The sequence below is a fragment of the Geospiza fortis genome, unplaced genomic scaffold (genome assembly GCF_000277835.1).
Source record: "Geospiza fortis unplaced genomic scaffold, GeoFor_1.0 scaffold237, whole genome shotgun sequence".
In the NCBI taxonomy this organism is placed as follows: domain Eukaryota; kingdom Metazoa; phylum Chordata; class Aves; order Passeriformes; family Thraupidae; genus Geospiza; species Geospiza fortis.
This window is the reverse complement of record NW_005054319.1, coordinates 46,922-61,571: the sequence shown is the minus strand read 5'-3', so window position 1 is coordinate 61,571 and position 14,650 is coordinate 46,922. Positions and strand designations below refer to the sequence as shown.

Here is a 14,650-nt window from a genome sequence, read left to right as displayed (position 1 = left end):
AGCTGCTGGGTGTTTGCAGAGCCACTGCGAGCACTGAGCATCATCCCTGGGCTGCCTCTGCCGGGGATGGGGCAGCAGCGCAGGAACCGAGCACCTCCTGCCGCAGCCAGGGCTCCCCGATCCGCCCGCACATCCTGGGGGATGCTCGGGATCGTCCATCAGCTCCGGCGAGGAACGGGACCTGCTGCAGGGATGATGTTCTGCAGAGCCCGAGCAGAGGGTCGGCATGACCTGGGGAACGCTAATTAATCGCTAATTAATTAACTGAGCGGAGCACTGGTGCTTGGAGCAGCCACACACCACTCGTGGCAGCTTCGGACCCGAGCCAGAGCTTTTTGTCCGAAACCTCGGGGTTTATTTATGAAATCCCAGCTTCAATCAGGAGTGCATCCCTCCAGGAGAAACAAGCGGCCCTGAGCGGGGAATGGCACTGAGGAAAACACAGCTGATACCAAGGTAGCAGGTCTGGCTCATCGAGGTTTGTGCCTCCAGCTCCACCCGAGCTGCCCGAGATGTAAACCAGGCGCAGAAGCCACCGAGGCTCCTCTCAGCCCCCTGCCTGTGTGCCTGCAGCTCTGGAGACAAACAGCCTGTTCCAGCTCCGCTTGGCATTTCCACAAAGGTTAACTCAGCGTGAGAGGGGCACAGCCGCCGCTCCGGGGCTGGAAAAGCTCCGGGAAACCCGCCGGGAACCGGGGCTCCCTGCGGGGCAGGTGACCCCCCGGGCACCCCCGGAGCGCTGGCGTCGAGCTTTGATATTTTCAGGCTTTGCTCTGCTGAGGCTTCCTCCTCCCACCCCCACGTTCCCACCTCGGAAAAATCAATAGGAGCTCCAAGCTGAGAGGGAAGCCTGGGTGGAGGTTGATGTTGCTGGGTAAGAGTTTTCCCCTTGGTTTGGGGCTCCAGCAGAAATCACCCCAGCTTTCCAGCACCCCGCTGGTGTTGGTCATGTAGAATTCCCAGGGGATGGAGCAGCTGTGCATGGATGGGTGCACGACTCACTCCGTAAATACACACACTCTGGGGCTGGATGTGCTGGGACAGGCAGAAGGAGCTTGGAGATGCTTTGTCCAAGCCAGCAGTAAAAACAAAACTTAGAAACAAACTTAGATCGACCAGGGATGATCAATTATCAGGGGGAAAAAGCAGGGCACCAGCACACCTGGATACCAGTGGTTCAACCAGAGTTTGAGTTCCTCACCTCAACACAAGCCACCTACACTTCTGTTTGGAGAGGAGAGTTGGGAGACATCCCCAGCAGCTCCTCATGGGCAGAAAAGGCTTCTCCACCCAAGGCACCTCATTTAAACCATTCCCTCCCAGCTGGCCTGCACTGGTCCCTCTGGGCGCCGGCTGAAACAATTTTAGAGCCTCTGGCTGGGCCAGGAAAGGCTGATCCATATTCCTGAGGCCTCATTGCTATTCTGCAGCTTCAGCTCATTAGTGCTTAGGTGCTACAAGAGCTTTGGAAGTTTCTGGGTGAGGCGGCTATTAGGGGAGGATTGAACACGTCTGGTACAAACCCCTGGCCTGGCTGAACTCGCTAATTTACACTATCGAGCGACAAGGTGCCCACAGGCCACCCGAACCAAAAAAAGCCACCCCTGTCCTAGATACGGGCTCAGCCACCGTCTGAAAAAAAAAAAAAAAGAAAGAAAAATTAAGCAAAATAAATAACCCTCAGCCCCAGAAAACTGGCTGCATCATCACACCCCCTGCTAATCCATTAGCCAGCCCTCCCCCGCACACGGCTCTTAGGAACAGCGTGAGCTCCGGCTCAGGAGCTCCTGGAGAGAACCACCACAGAATGGAAGCACAGAAGGGCTTGGGTTGGAAGGGACCTTAAAGATCACCCAGTTCCAGCCCCCTGCCATGGGCAGGGACACTGTGCACTATCCCAGGTCGCTCCAAGCCCCATCCCACGTGGCCTTGGACACTTCCAAGGATGCGGCAGCCACAGCTGCTCTGGGCACCCTGTGCCAGGGCCTCCCCACCCTCACACCAAGAATTTCTTATGTGTTTCAAACCTTTATTTTCCCCTTTTCAGTTTGAACCCATTACTCCTTCTCCTACAGTTCCTGATGAACCACCCCTGCAAGGGGCCAGTATGACCAGTACAAACACCTGCACTGTACTGGGGGAGCACTTTGGGGTCTGCCCTTTTAGAGGGACTGCTTGTAAGGCTTTATAAAGGGAAGGCCTCATAAGATGGCTCCAGCCTGTTACTTAGGCTAAGGAGAAGGGAGCTATGGGGGAGTGCCTTGGCTGGAATAGGAGTACAGAGATGAGAGAGATGTGAGAGACATGACTGCCACAAGCCCACATCATTTCCACTTCATGGTTTGTGGTCATTGGTTGACTTGGGCTTGTTGTGCCTTAAAACCATGTACCCATGTAACCATGTTGTGCCTTAAAACCATGACAACTGGCTAGCTGCTTAAAAAGGCTGGATTTTTGGCAGTGAAGAGCCCTGCTTCACACCTGCCTGGGGTTTTTGGCCATGAAGAGCCGTCCTTCACACCTGCCTGGGGTCCCTGTGTTGCTCATTATCACACCCTGCTCCCAACACGTGTTCTCAGCACAGGGCAGGGAGAGCTGTTGGCTCTTCATCTGAGGAGGACTGAGCTGCTGCCACCCATGGTCCCCTGGCTGTGCTGGATGTGCTGAGTTTTCTCTTCTCATCAGCAGGAGCTGTGTCTTTCTCACCCAGGTTTGGGCAGTGCCGGTTTGCACCTTGTGACAGCCCCACGGGGGAGTCACCAGGCAGAAATAACCTCTTTTTGCCTCTGTTTGAGGCAAATGGGGGGGAAAAAAACCACCTTTTCTCCTAATAAGGGAGCTCAAAGTGATGAATTTTCCACTTCTCCTGAAGTTCTTTCCTCGGAGGCACTGATGCATTTTTAATGGTCCCGATGTAGCTATTAAGCTGGTAATTGGAACAGAGCAGACTCCAGCTCCCAGCAGGTCGGGCGTGTCCCCACACCACACGGATGGGTGTTCCTGGGGTCCCTGCTCTCCCCAGCACCGCTGACCCCCTCCTCAGCCCCATTTCCAAGCAAAGCATCGCCACCAAGATCCCGGCGCTTGAGGGACGCGGTGACCCCGACCTGGTCCTGCCTGGAGAGGGCTGACAGGGAAAACACTTGGGAAGGGAGCTGTTCCTTACTCCCAGTCCCCTGCCAAACCTGCAGCTCCATCGCCCGTGGGCACGATCTCCCGGAGCCCCCTGCCCTAATCCCGGCCGAGGGAGGGCTGGGAAGTGCTGAGAGGGGGGCTTGGGATGGAAAGGAGGGGCTCCTCTGGGTCCGGCCGCAGGTGGGGGCTCATCCCTGCGGATCCCGCGGGGTCCCGGTGGACGTTCACCTCCGTGGGTCCAGGCTTATCCCGCGGGGTCCCGGTGGATGTTCACCTCCATGGATCGAGGCTCATCCCGCTCGGTCCCGGTGGATGTTCACCTCCGTGGGTCCAGGCTCATCCCTCCGTGTCCCGGTGGATGTTCACCTCCATGGATCCAGGCTCATCCCGCGGGGTCCCGGTGGATGTTCACCTCCATGGATCCAGGCTCATCCCGCGGGGTCCCGGTGGATGTTCACCTCCATGGATCCAGGCTCATCCCGCGGGGTCCCGGTGGATGTTCACCTCCATGGATCCAGGCTCATCCCGCGGGGTCCCGGTGGATGTTCACCTCCATGGATCCAGGCTCATCCCGCGGGGTCCCGGTGGATGTTCACCTCCATGGATCCAGGCTCATCCCGCGGGGTCCCGGTGGATGTTCACCTCCATGGATCCAGGCTCATCCCGCGGGGTCCCGGTGGATGTTCACCTCCATGGATCCAGGCTCATCCCGCGGGGTCCCGGTGGATGTTCACCTCCATGGATCCAGGCTCATCCCGCGGGGTCCCGGTGGATGTTCACCTCCATGGATCCAGGCTCATCCCGCGGGGTCCCGGTGGATGTTCACCTCCATGGATCCAGGCTCATCCCGCGGGGTCCCGGTGGATGTTCACCTCCATGGATCCAGGCTCATCCCGCGGGGTCCCGGTGGATGTTCACCTCCATGGATCCAGGCTCATCCCGCGGGGTCCCGGTGGATGTTCACCTCCATGGATCCAGGCTCATCCCGCGGGGTCCCGGTCTTGTAAAATCCCCAAATCAGCAGCAGCATCACCCCAAACTCTAGGGAAAAAGCAGGGTGCCCCTCCAAGCTGCTGCCCCAAACAGCCCCCAGCTGATGCTCAAACAGCAAAAGGAGACAAGAATCAGGTTTGAGGGTGAATTTTATTGGAAATAAGGATGGGGGTTGAGGGGTACAGACCATTCCCAAAAATACAAAGGGAGAGGGACTTCCCATGCGAGTCAAAATCCTCGCCCACCTTAAAGCCAAGCTGGTTCTCCCCAGGGAATTGCCACTGCAGAGGGAATGAGGTGGGACAGGGAAGCAGGGAGGTGGAAAGGGACACGGGATTTGGACAAGTAAACCTGTGTAGAATGAAGCAGAGGAGATGACACAGGGAGGTGTGGTGTGTTGGCCTCCTCAGCAAAGCCTCAGCTCATCCCCAGAGCCATCCCCCCGTGTTTGAAAGGGCAGATGCTCCCTTATCCCAAAACGCAGAAATCAGGACTCTCTCCAGGAGGAGCAATGCAGAAAAAAATAAAAAGCATGCAAAAAAATTTTTTACAAAAATAAACACCATTCCCCAAAGCACCAAAAAAGGGTGAGATAAAGGAAGGGGAAAAGAGTTTAAACAAAGAAAGAAGGGAGAAAACCCCAAAGCTCAACTCAAAACAAAAATAATCCAAAGTAACCAACTATGAAAAAAAATTACAACTGTACATCTCAGCAGCAAAGCTGTCAAACCAAGCAGGTACTGGCGAGTGTTGGGTGGTTTGCAGAGCAGGATGAGGAGGAGGGAGACATGGAGAACATCAATCACTTCCTTATTTTCCATCCAGAGGTGGGCTGGGGGGTCAGGGTCGAACTGAAGCCGAACAGGGTTTGTGCAGCTCCACCTGGGCTGGGTCCCTCAGGGTTTGTTGACTCGGGGAGGGGGATCAGAGGGATGGCACAGGAAAAGCCTTGGCTGTGTGCTGCATCAAGGGCTGGAAACCATTTGCCCCAAAGCAGCTTTCCCAGGAGCAGCTGGTGGGGATAGATGGTGTGGAGCACCCCAGCTCCCAAGCAGGGGGTCCCCAGCACTGCATCAAACCCTGGACTGCAGGACGGGGGATAATGAATTTAAGGGAACATCATTCTTCATTGAGGGGGACCCTGAACACTGGAAATTCACCCTGAAATCCAGACCTCCAGGGCATGAATTTCAGGAATAACATTTTTTAAAAGATTCAGTTAAAAAATAGATGCATTTCTTTAAAAAAGAAAGGAAAAAAGTAATCTTAGGCCAGAGTGTTTTCTAGTGATCCCTTCCCCACCTGCCCAAATTTAGCCAGAAAAAAGGTTATTATGCCAGATCTGCTGGCCACATAGACATCCACACATTCATCATTGATTTAAAAATATATAATATATATAGAGCACACATACACACACACAAATATATATTAGAAAAGAAAAAAAAATCCTTCAGAAAAATGCAATTATTAAAAAAAAAAAAAAGAAAAAAAATTAAACAAAACCAAAATCCACAGCCGGTGCGTTTATCCGTGATCATGTACAGTAGAAGCCAGAAACCCCTCCTGCTCCCCTGGCTCCTCAGGCTGGGAGCTTGGGGAAACACATCAGGTTTTCACAGTGGATTTGTCAGCAGAGAAGGAACTGCTCCTCCCTCCTCCCACACAGAAAGGGCTTTAATTTATAGTGAGTTAGATCAAACCTAGGAAACACAGAGTTACAAAGTCCATCATATATAGACATCAAATGTACAACAGCCCCGGGCCAGTCCCTGGGGTTTGGCTCTCGCTGGCACCCGCAGGGCTTGGGGACAGTTTGGGACACCAGGGGTGCGAGTTCAGCCTCTGGAACAGTGTCACAGTGCGAGGTCTGACAGCAGCTCCAGGCTGGACAGCAGATGGAGCAGAGACTTCTCAGGGAGCCAGGCAGGGTGGAGGCAGCCAGGGCTGAGGAAGGCGATGCCCGGGGCAGGGATGTGACCCCCAGCCCACAGGGAGGACAGGCAGCTGCTGTGTCTCCATCCCCTTGTGCCCACCAGGGAAGGGATGGATGCTGGGTGAAGCCCCACGGGCAGGTGGGCTGCAGCTTGTGGCACAGTGGGCTCGTGGAAAAATGCTTTTTTGTCCCTCTCCTCAAGAGAGCAGCATTGACTGAGGGAGAGGGATGCCTGAGCTGCCTCAAAGGTTCCTTAGGGTGTTGAGCAAGGCATTCAAACATTCAAACATTCCTCTGGTGTGAGCAGCAGCCCAGGGAGCTCCATGAGCCCCTAAAGCTGCGTGGGCTCCTGGGGGCAGAGAGCCAGGCACAGAGAGAAGGCAAGTGAGACCAGACTCCAGGGAAGGGGCTTTGGGCAGGCAGGAGAGGAGTGGGAGAAGCGCAGCAGCACTGATTCTCTCTGTCTTCCCCTGACAGCAAAGAAACACAACCCCTGTGCTGTGCTGTGGGTACTGGGGAGGGGAGGTGGCCTCGGGCACCCTGCTCAGGCACTGCTCCTCTCCAGGCACCTCCTGAGCCTTCAGAGTCCTTGGCTTGGCTGGGAAGGTGCTGGCTTCAAAAGGCTCCTCCTGGGGAATTTTTTTTTCCCTCAGGGCAAAGAGAAAAGAGATTTTGATGGGGCCAGAGATGCCCCCAGGCCGGGGAGGTGGATCTGTGATTTGTGCAAAGCACCCTGAACTCGAGTCCTCACTCGCTCTCCTGCGGGGAAGCCGGGATGGAGGGACTGCAGGGAGCTGGGAGCTGGGAGTTAGGAGTCTTCCCCGAGGATCTCTGTCACAAAGGAGGCCATGTCAGTCTCTTTGGTGTCGTGCAAGGTGAAGAAAGGGTGTTCCTGCCAACGAGATCAAAGAAAACGTCAGCTGACACCACAGACCCCGGGAGATGTCACACAGCATCCTCCTCTCCAGACACCATTCTTCAGCTAAAAGATGAACTCTGGCATTTCTCAGCTCAGCCCCAGCAGGACACCCCACCTTGGCAGCTGCACTGCGATCCTTCCAGGTCTAAACTCTCCGTGAAATCAGCACACCCTTCCACACCTCTGACACACTACATCCATCCCACTCCATGCCTGAAAAGTCACCCACAAGTTGTCCCATTTCCCTGCTGGACCACTGACTTGAGTTTCAAAACTGGGAATAAAGACCAGCAGAAACAGCTCTGCACTCACCATAAGTTCTAAATAGTTCATTCGCTCAGCTGGGTTCTTCCTTAAGCTGGAAGGAAAAAAAAAATAGGACAGAAAGGCTGTAGGATCTTTTTCTTTTGCTGAACATGGTCTGTCATAGGGGATCTCCCCTTCCCATGGGCTGCACCCATCCCTCTCCCTCCTTGGCTGAGCAGGTTTGAACCACCAGCAAAGCAGCCAGGCAGGTAACTGGGGATGCACCACAAAAAGCACAAGTCAAGCAGCTCTGCAGTCTGCCCCACAGAGAGCAGAACAGCTGGGAAGGAGAGGATATGGTTTCCCAGCACCTGCAGGGTGAGCTTGCCCTTGCCTGGCAGCACCCAGGGAGCAGGGGACACCCTGGGGGAACAGCTTCCCACAAAACCACAAAGCAGCTTTCACCCAGAGGCTGCCAGGGGCTGGTTCTGGTTTCACTGCCACTTTGCCAGAAAACACCAATATTTCAGCAGCAGCGACAGGAAAAGGGGAAGAGAAACCTCTGCACCTTCCAGCCTGCCTTGGGTGAGTCAGGCTGAGAGCAAAACCAGTTTGGGCAGCGCTTCCTGCCATGCTGAGCACCAGGTAGAGCGAGGAGGGCAGCAATGGGCTCCCCCAAAGGACAGCAAAGCCAGCCCCACACTTCACTGCAACCGCCACGGATCAGGGCTGCTCCTCAGGCAGGCTGGGAGAGCCAGCAGACCCTGCTGGAGCCTCACCACTGCGCTGTGAAGTCCACAAACTCCTTGGAGAAGCGTTCAGGGGGCAGCTGGGGCGAGGGCTCCTCCACCACCTGCTTGAGCTGCTGGAAGGGCGTCCCCCAGGACTCGTAGGGGAAGCGGAGAATGGCCAGCTCGATCTGCGGGTGGAGGCAGGGACATGTGAGACACACACCAGGCACAGCCCCACCATGCCCAGCCTGCTCAGACTCAAAGGAAAACCCTCTTTCCTTAACGTGAGACACACACCAGGCACAGCCCCACCATGCCCAGCCTGCTCAGACTCAAAGGAAAACCCTCTTTCTTTACAAACCATTTTCAATTTCAGCCTGACCACCTTTTTTTCTTTTTTCTTTTTTCTTTTTTTTTTCCTAAACACAAAGACCCAGAGGCCAAAAATACTTCCTTTTGAGGTTGGTTCAGCATATTAATGCATTTACAGGAAGTCACAAAAGATATGCAAAATGGGATTATTTAAAAAGATAATAATAACAGCACACAGTTTCTGCACTGGCTTCCAAAGTGCTCTGCTGGCCCTAAGGCAGCCTCTGGGCCTTGGGCTGGCACTGCATGAGCTAAACACACAAAAAGTCCACAAATCCAAGAAAAATTAAGTGCTAGAACATAATTTTGCCAAAACCACCTCAATTACTGGGTTCTTCCTACAAGTCACCTCTGCTCCATCCCTCATTTAAGCAGGAAAAAGTCTGTCACAGCTCTTGGGTAGTCTCCTCATGCCAAGGATCAGTTCCTGTCTCAAAATGGGCAACAGAACCTTGAGACCTGCCTGGTAGGGTGTGATGGGATGGGAGGAATAACAAACCTGAAAGGACAGAGACTGGGACAGAGCCCAGTGTCCCTCCCTGCCTCTGGCTCAGGTCAGGGGAGCTCAGTTCCTGCTGCTGCAAAACTGAATGAAGCCACCAGCCCAGGAAGGCCTGGAATAGCCCTGCAACTCAATGGCCCACAAACTGTCTGGTCTGAAACCAATCCAACCCCTTCAAAAAGAAAATGAACCTAAAAAACCCCAGGAAGCCAGCCCAGGAGGAAGACACAAGAAGGAACCAAACACTCCGGGGCTCCATTCAGCGGCAGGCTGGCCAGCTTCCAGCAAGGTGTCCTCTCCCTTCCAGCTTTGGAAAGGTTTGGATATTCCATCACTCAGAGTGTCCCATCCCACAGCTCAGATGACATTCCTGATGACATTTCCAGTCAGCCAGACCAGCTCTGCACTGGCATGGGGACACCAGGGAGAGGCGCTTGGGTTTGGCACTTGGGTGTGGATGAGACCACGCTGGGGAAGAGGGAATATTTGCCAAGACACAGCATGCACAAACACAGGGATGCAGCCCCCAAAACAAAAGCCTAAGAGGGCACAGGAAAAGTTCCTGAAAATAATCTACCCTCAGAGAGAGTCTCCTGAAAAGCAGGAGCTGTTTTTCAGGCAGCATCCCTTGGAGCCAGCAGCTGGGATTTCCTTTGTCCACTGGCGCCAGAGGATCTCAGCTGCTTTCTGCAAGATCTGTTTCTTGCAGGAGGCAGATAAACCATCCCAAGCAGCTGCAATTTTGGAACTGAAAGCACTTCCCCTTCCTGTTGGCTGCTCTGAGCTACCCTGCAGGCAGGATTTGCTGCAAACCACACACAGCAGCTCTCACTGCAGCAGGACTGGAATCCCCTGCAAGGCTCTGGTGACCTGGGGGGTGAAGCAGGATGGCAGAGCCCCAGCTGCAGCAAACCCTGCTCCACTGACCACCCCTCAGCCAGCAGGCAGGGAGCTGCAGGGCAGTTAAAAGCCAGACTCTTGGATACTCAGCGTGGATACTCATTGTCATCCTGATATTGTCTGCTGAATTCCCTGGGTAATTAACCTCATTGCCCATGCTCAGATTGAGTCCTGCTTGATGGGCACCCACCCAGCTGCCAGGACTCCCAGAAGGGTACAGCCCCACCTGCCCAAACCCCATCCCAAACCCGGGGCTGCAGGTCCAGATCCCAGCCCTTGGTGTTACCATTGTGATCCCAAGGCTCCAGACATCTGACTTCACGTTGTAGCCCTTCTGGTTCAGCTCAGGGTTTATTCTTTCTGGCTGTAACAGCAAAATGGGAGATGTTACCACTCCTGCTTTCCCAGTGCAAACCCCACAGAGCACATCTCTGGCTCCAAAAGCCAGGCTGGGTGGATTTCCCTGGCTCACGTCCCCAGGGAGGCAGGGTCTGAGGTTGAATCTAGCCCTGATGAAAGCCACATCTTGCTCCACACAACTCACATCAACTCTGCCTCTCTGCAGGAGAGTGAGACTTGCATGATCCCTCCCCCAGGAGCACACACTTCCCACATGGATGCCGCAGATGGCAAAGGGAAATTCATACTGACTTGAGGATGAAACTAAACAATCCTGCCAAGAAAAGCCTCAGCACTTTCTATCCAACAAGGAGCAGTGCCACAAACCAGTTTTGTGTCCTTCTGCAAATGGAAGGGGCAGAGGGAGAGTCACTGTGGGATTAACAGAGCTGGGCTTAAAGGGAGGCTCTGCTGAGTCAGGGAGACCAGAGCACTCCTGAGTGGCTTTTATCTCAGGCTGGAGGTGGAACACACTGATTTCCGAGCAGCAGCCTCTTACAGGCAGGGCTGAAGCTGCACAGGGCTTGCACTTACAGCCATGTAGGGTTTGCAGCCAGCATCCATGGTCTTGGCAACAGAGTCCACCAAGTAACCACTGATCCCAAAGTCACACATCTTCACGTGCCCCTCCTTGTTGATCAGCACGTTGGAAGGTTTCACGTCTAGGAGGAAATGCAAGAGGGAAAATTTGGGTGTTTGCAGGGGTATTGAAGAGTCTGAGACAAAACTGGCAATTCCCTGCAGGCCTGGGAGGGACCAGGCAGGCCCCAACACAGGGGAAGGGAGACAAAGCCCCATCAGTCTTATTGGAATAAAAGTTATTCACAGGACAACCATGTCCTTCAGAGAGAACAAGTCCCCTCTCCAACCAGGCAGGTCAAAAGGTTGAAGTAAAGTGTTGAGCTTTTCCCCAGCTCCTTAAGAGAGATTTATGTGGCCAGCACAGCCTTAAAAGCACAGCTCTGCCAAATCTTCAGGAGAGTTTGTGTCATGCACATCCTGATCTGTCCACAACTACACAAGGGACTTCACCAGGGTGCAGAGCAAGACCTGGGTGTTAAAATTCCCATTTGTGATTTTATAAGGTCTCCTCCAGCCCTCACTTTACTAAAACTACCCAGCCAGGAGGATTTGGGGATTTTTATCTCCAAGAGCTGCCTTCAAGGCACTTCTGTACTCCAAGAGGGACAGAGATGCTCATAAAATACAGGTGGTGAGGAATTCTGTTGCTACATTCAACCCTTCATCTGGAAAGGAGGAAGAGAACAACATCCTGCAGGAAGGGAAGCATCTCAGGAACAAGCATCTAAATCTGTTCACCACAGTCCTAAGCACCAGCAGATTCCACTTTAGGCATCCCACAGGGACACAGCACAGCTGGAAAGGAGCCCTCCCCGAGCTTGGATCTCCAATCACACTCCACTAACCCCATCCAGCATTTACCTCTGTGGATTACAGACAGTTTACTGTGCAGGTGCTCCAGAGCTCGTACAATCTGGGGATAAAAGAGTGGAAAAGCACCCATCAGTCACAGGCAGCAGCAGCCTCTCACTGCAAACACACCACAGCCCCCAGCAGGCTCAGGGGATGAACAAACCCATCTAAGAACCCAAGAGCCACTCACAGACACAGCCATTTTCCCCAGAATGTCTTCAGGGATGGTTTTCTTCTTCTCCAGTACTTTCTTGTAGAATTTATCTAGGGAAGTGTCCATGAGTTCCATGCAGATCCAAACATCACCCTGCGGATGGAGAGAAAGCAGCTGAGAAGGAATTCCCTGGAAACCGAGGGGAGATAAAGAGCTGGGCTGAAGAGCACAGAGAGGTGTTTTGGGGACAGTTTGGTGCCTCCAGTGCAATCCCACAGCCCCAGGTGGCCCCAGGCAGCCAGCAGGTCAGTACCTCACGGAAGAGGGCTCCGTAGAAGGTGACTGTGTAGAAACAGTCAACTGTCCTCATGGAGATGTCCAGGTCCATCAGCAACCTCTTCTGCTCCTGAGTGTTCACAGTGGCTCGAATCCTCTGAGACAAACATGAAACAACAAGAGTTTGGTGTAGGTGGGGTAACCAGGTATCAGATATTCAAACAATAGGAGATATTAGTAGATATCCAAACATTTGTTTTAGGTTGGCTAACTGGCCAATCTGCATGGCTAAAAGCAAGCAAAGCAAAAAGGCATAAACATAACTTTTGATTGAGCTCCTTGAATCCCCCAGCCTGACTCAGGACCTGCAGTCCTGGGGCCAGGGTGTTTTATCCTTCTTTTGCAGCCAGCAGCACCCAGGAGGAGACGCCCAAATTGCCTCTGCCAGACAGAACCTTAACGAATGCCAAACCCTTGGCACGCTCTGCAGCGGGTGCAGGGCCAGGCCAGCAGCCTGGACAGGCACTCTGCCATGCCAGCCTTGCACTGCAGGCACCAATCCTGCATTGCCAAGCCTGTTATCAACCCCACTGAGCCCAGCCAGTATCAGCACAGACCCTGCACTGGCCAAACCATCCAGGAACGCCAGAGGCTGCCAAACCCAGATAAACCCATCCTCGTTTTGCCACAACCAGTGGAGCTCAGCAGTTCCTCTGCTCCCTTGGGGGTGTTCCTCGTGATCCCCAGCCCAACCAGGTGTTCCCAGCCCAGCCAGGTGTCCCCAGCCCAGCCAGGTGTGCTCACCTTCACAGCCATGATGGTGCCGCTCTGCGCGTGCCGCACCTTCTCCACCACGCCATAGGCCCCACGGCCCAGCTCTGAAATGCTCACCAGGTCATCAGCTTCCACCTCGAAGTTCTTTAGGGAGAGAGGACAAAATGGCATCAGGGACAAGGAGGTTTATCAGCAAGGACATCAGCAATCCTGCCAGCTCAATGATGCAGAGTGTTTCAGACAATGGAGGACTCCAGAGGCACCACGCTTGGAGAGGATGGGGGTATTTTTGGCTCTGTTGAATCACAGCCCAAACCCTCTCACCCCACACTCACCAGGGTTCATTTAATTCCCCCTCTGCAGCTGGAGATCAGGACTTTCATCCTTTAAGCCCAGGGAACATTTCCACTAGAAAGGGCACCAAAGGTTGGTGCCTCTCTGCCTGTGGGGGATTACCCACCAAGGGTATTTCTGCAGTTGCTGAACTATTTGCAGGATTTTAACAGTTCCTGTGCCAACATGAGCAGCAGTCAGGAGCCTCCACCATGCTCCAAACCCCTGTGTGCAGCCAGGGACTCCTCACCTCTCCCCACATCCCAAAAATCATCAGTCACAAAAACCCCTCTGTGTGTCTAACAACACCTCTCTTAGATGGGCTGCACACAGCAACTCCATTTCTAATTATCAGTGAGCTCACACAGGTTTTACCCACTTTCAGTACCTTCTTCTACCACCAAAAAGCTGCCAGCAAGGTAAAACCTGAGTTAACACCAAGAAAACAACCACCTAAGCTGTGAAAAAACCATGGCCAGTGCTCACCCCAGCGAGTGGCTGACACTGCAGGGAGCCAGCCAGCTCCTGCACCAGCCACAAACAAGTTTCCCTAAAGCCACGTTCCCCGGTAATTGCTGGCTCTGCTGGGCAGGGCACCAGCCCAGTGACACACGGGCTATTTTTGGATGCTGCATTCATGGCTCCTAATAAGTCACAGCCTCCTTCCAGCCAGCCTTTATCCAGCCTCCTGCCTTCCTCCGGTCTCAGGGAACGAAAATAATACCAGGATGCCAAAGTGGCCACAAAGGCGGCGAGGGTGGGAAAGGAGCACGGCACAGCTCCGGATACGGAGCTACGCCCTGAGCAGGGAGAGAGGAACCGGCCCCTGGCTGGGACATGTGGCTGCCAGACTCTGGCCAGCCCTGTCCCCTCAGCACGGGCAGCAGCCACCAGGTCTGCCCGACCTTCCTGCCAGCCCTGGCTCCAGCCAGATGTGGCTGTGGATTGCAGCCAGATGTGGCGGGCAGGGAGGGCTGAGCTCAGCACAGGAAGGTGCCGGCCCTTTCCTGGGCAGGACGTGGATCCTGCAGTGAGGAGAGCACGGGCAGCAGGCAGAGGAGCAGTGCAGGCTCGCAGGGGCCTCCAGGAAGGATCTGGTGGTGCTTTTTGGACACGTGTTCTGCAGTTGTTCCTGGTAATTGTGTTTTTCCTTTCCTGGCATTTGCCCCGAGGCTCCCAGCACGCTCCAGGAACCAGCGCTGCCCTGCCCAGCAACAAGAGGTGATGGATGCACCCACGGAGCCCTCCCAGGACAATGGGATGCATGGCATGGCCTGTGCACATCCCAGGGACCCGAGGTCACCACCCACCTCCACTCCTGAAGCTGGACTCCTGCCCAAGTCCTCTTCTCCACCATGTCACTCCAAAATACCCGGACCAGACCCTTCCTGCAAACACTGGAGCAGGCAAGGAAGTGACTCTAGAGAGTTTTCCCTAGGCTGCAGCACTGTCCCCTTGCACACACAGTGCCCAGGCTGTCACAGAGAGCATCTCTCCCACAGCTCCTGCCACACACAACACCAGGCCCAGAAAACAGCACAGGCAG

The 14,650-nt window shown here is 54.3% G+C and overlaps 1 protein-coding gene across 1 annotated transcript in view; it reads right to left on the bottom strand.

The window, feature by feature from the left end:
* Positions 1–4,259: 4,259 nt before the first annotated feature.
* The window catches only part of MAP2K3 (mitogen-activated protein kinase kinase 3), an 18,076-nt gene continuing 7,685 nt past the window's right edge, over positions 4,260–14,650 (bottom strand). Inside the window, exons 5-13 of the mRNA XM_005420327.2 lie at positions 12,802–12,915; positions 12,035–12,154; positions 11,758–11,874; positions 11,577–11,628; positions 10,668–10,795; positions 10,021–10,098; positions 8,009–8,148; positions 7,296–7,341; positions 4,260–6,956 (exon numbers count right to left, since the gene is read on the bottom strand). Coding sequence (XP_005420384.1) covers positions 6,873–6,956; positions 7,296–7,341; positions 8,009–8,148; positions 10,021–10,098; positions 10,668–10,795; positions 11,577–11,628; positions 11,758–11,874; positions 12,035–12,154; positions 12,802–12,915 — 879 coding nt within the window. The 3' untranslated portion in view covers positions 4,260–6,872. The remainder of the gene's footprint in view (positions 6,957–7,295; positions 7,342–8,008; positions 8,149–10,020; positions 10,099–10,667; positions 10,796–11,576; positions 11,629–11,757; positions 11,875–12,034; positions 12,155–12,801; positions 12,916–14,650) is intronic.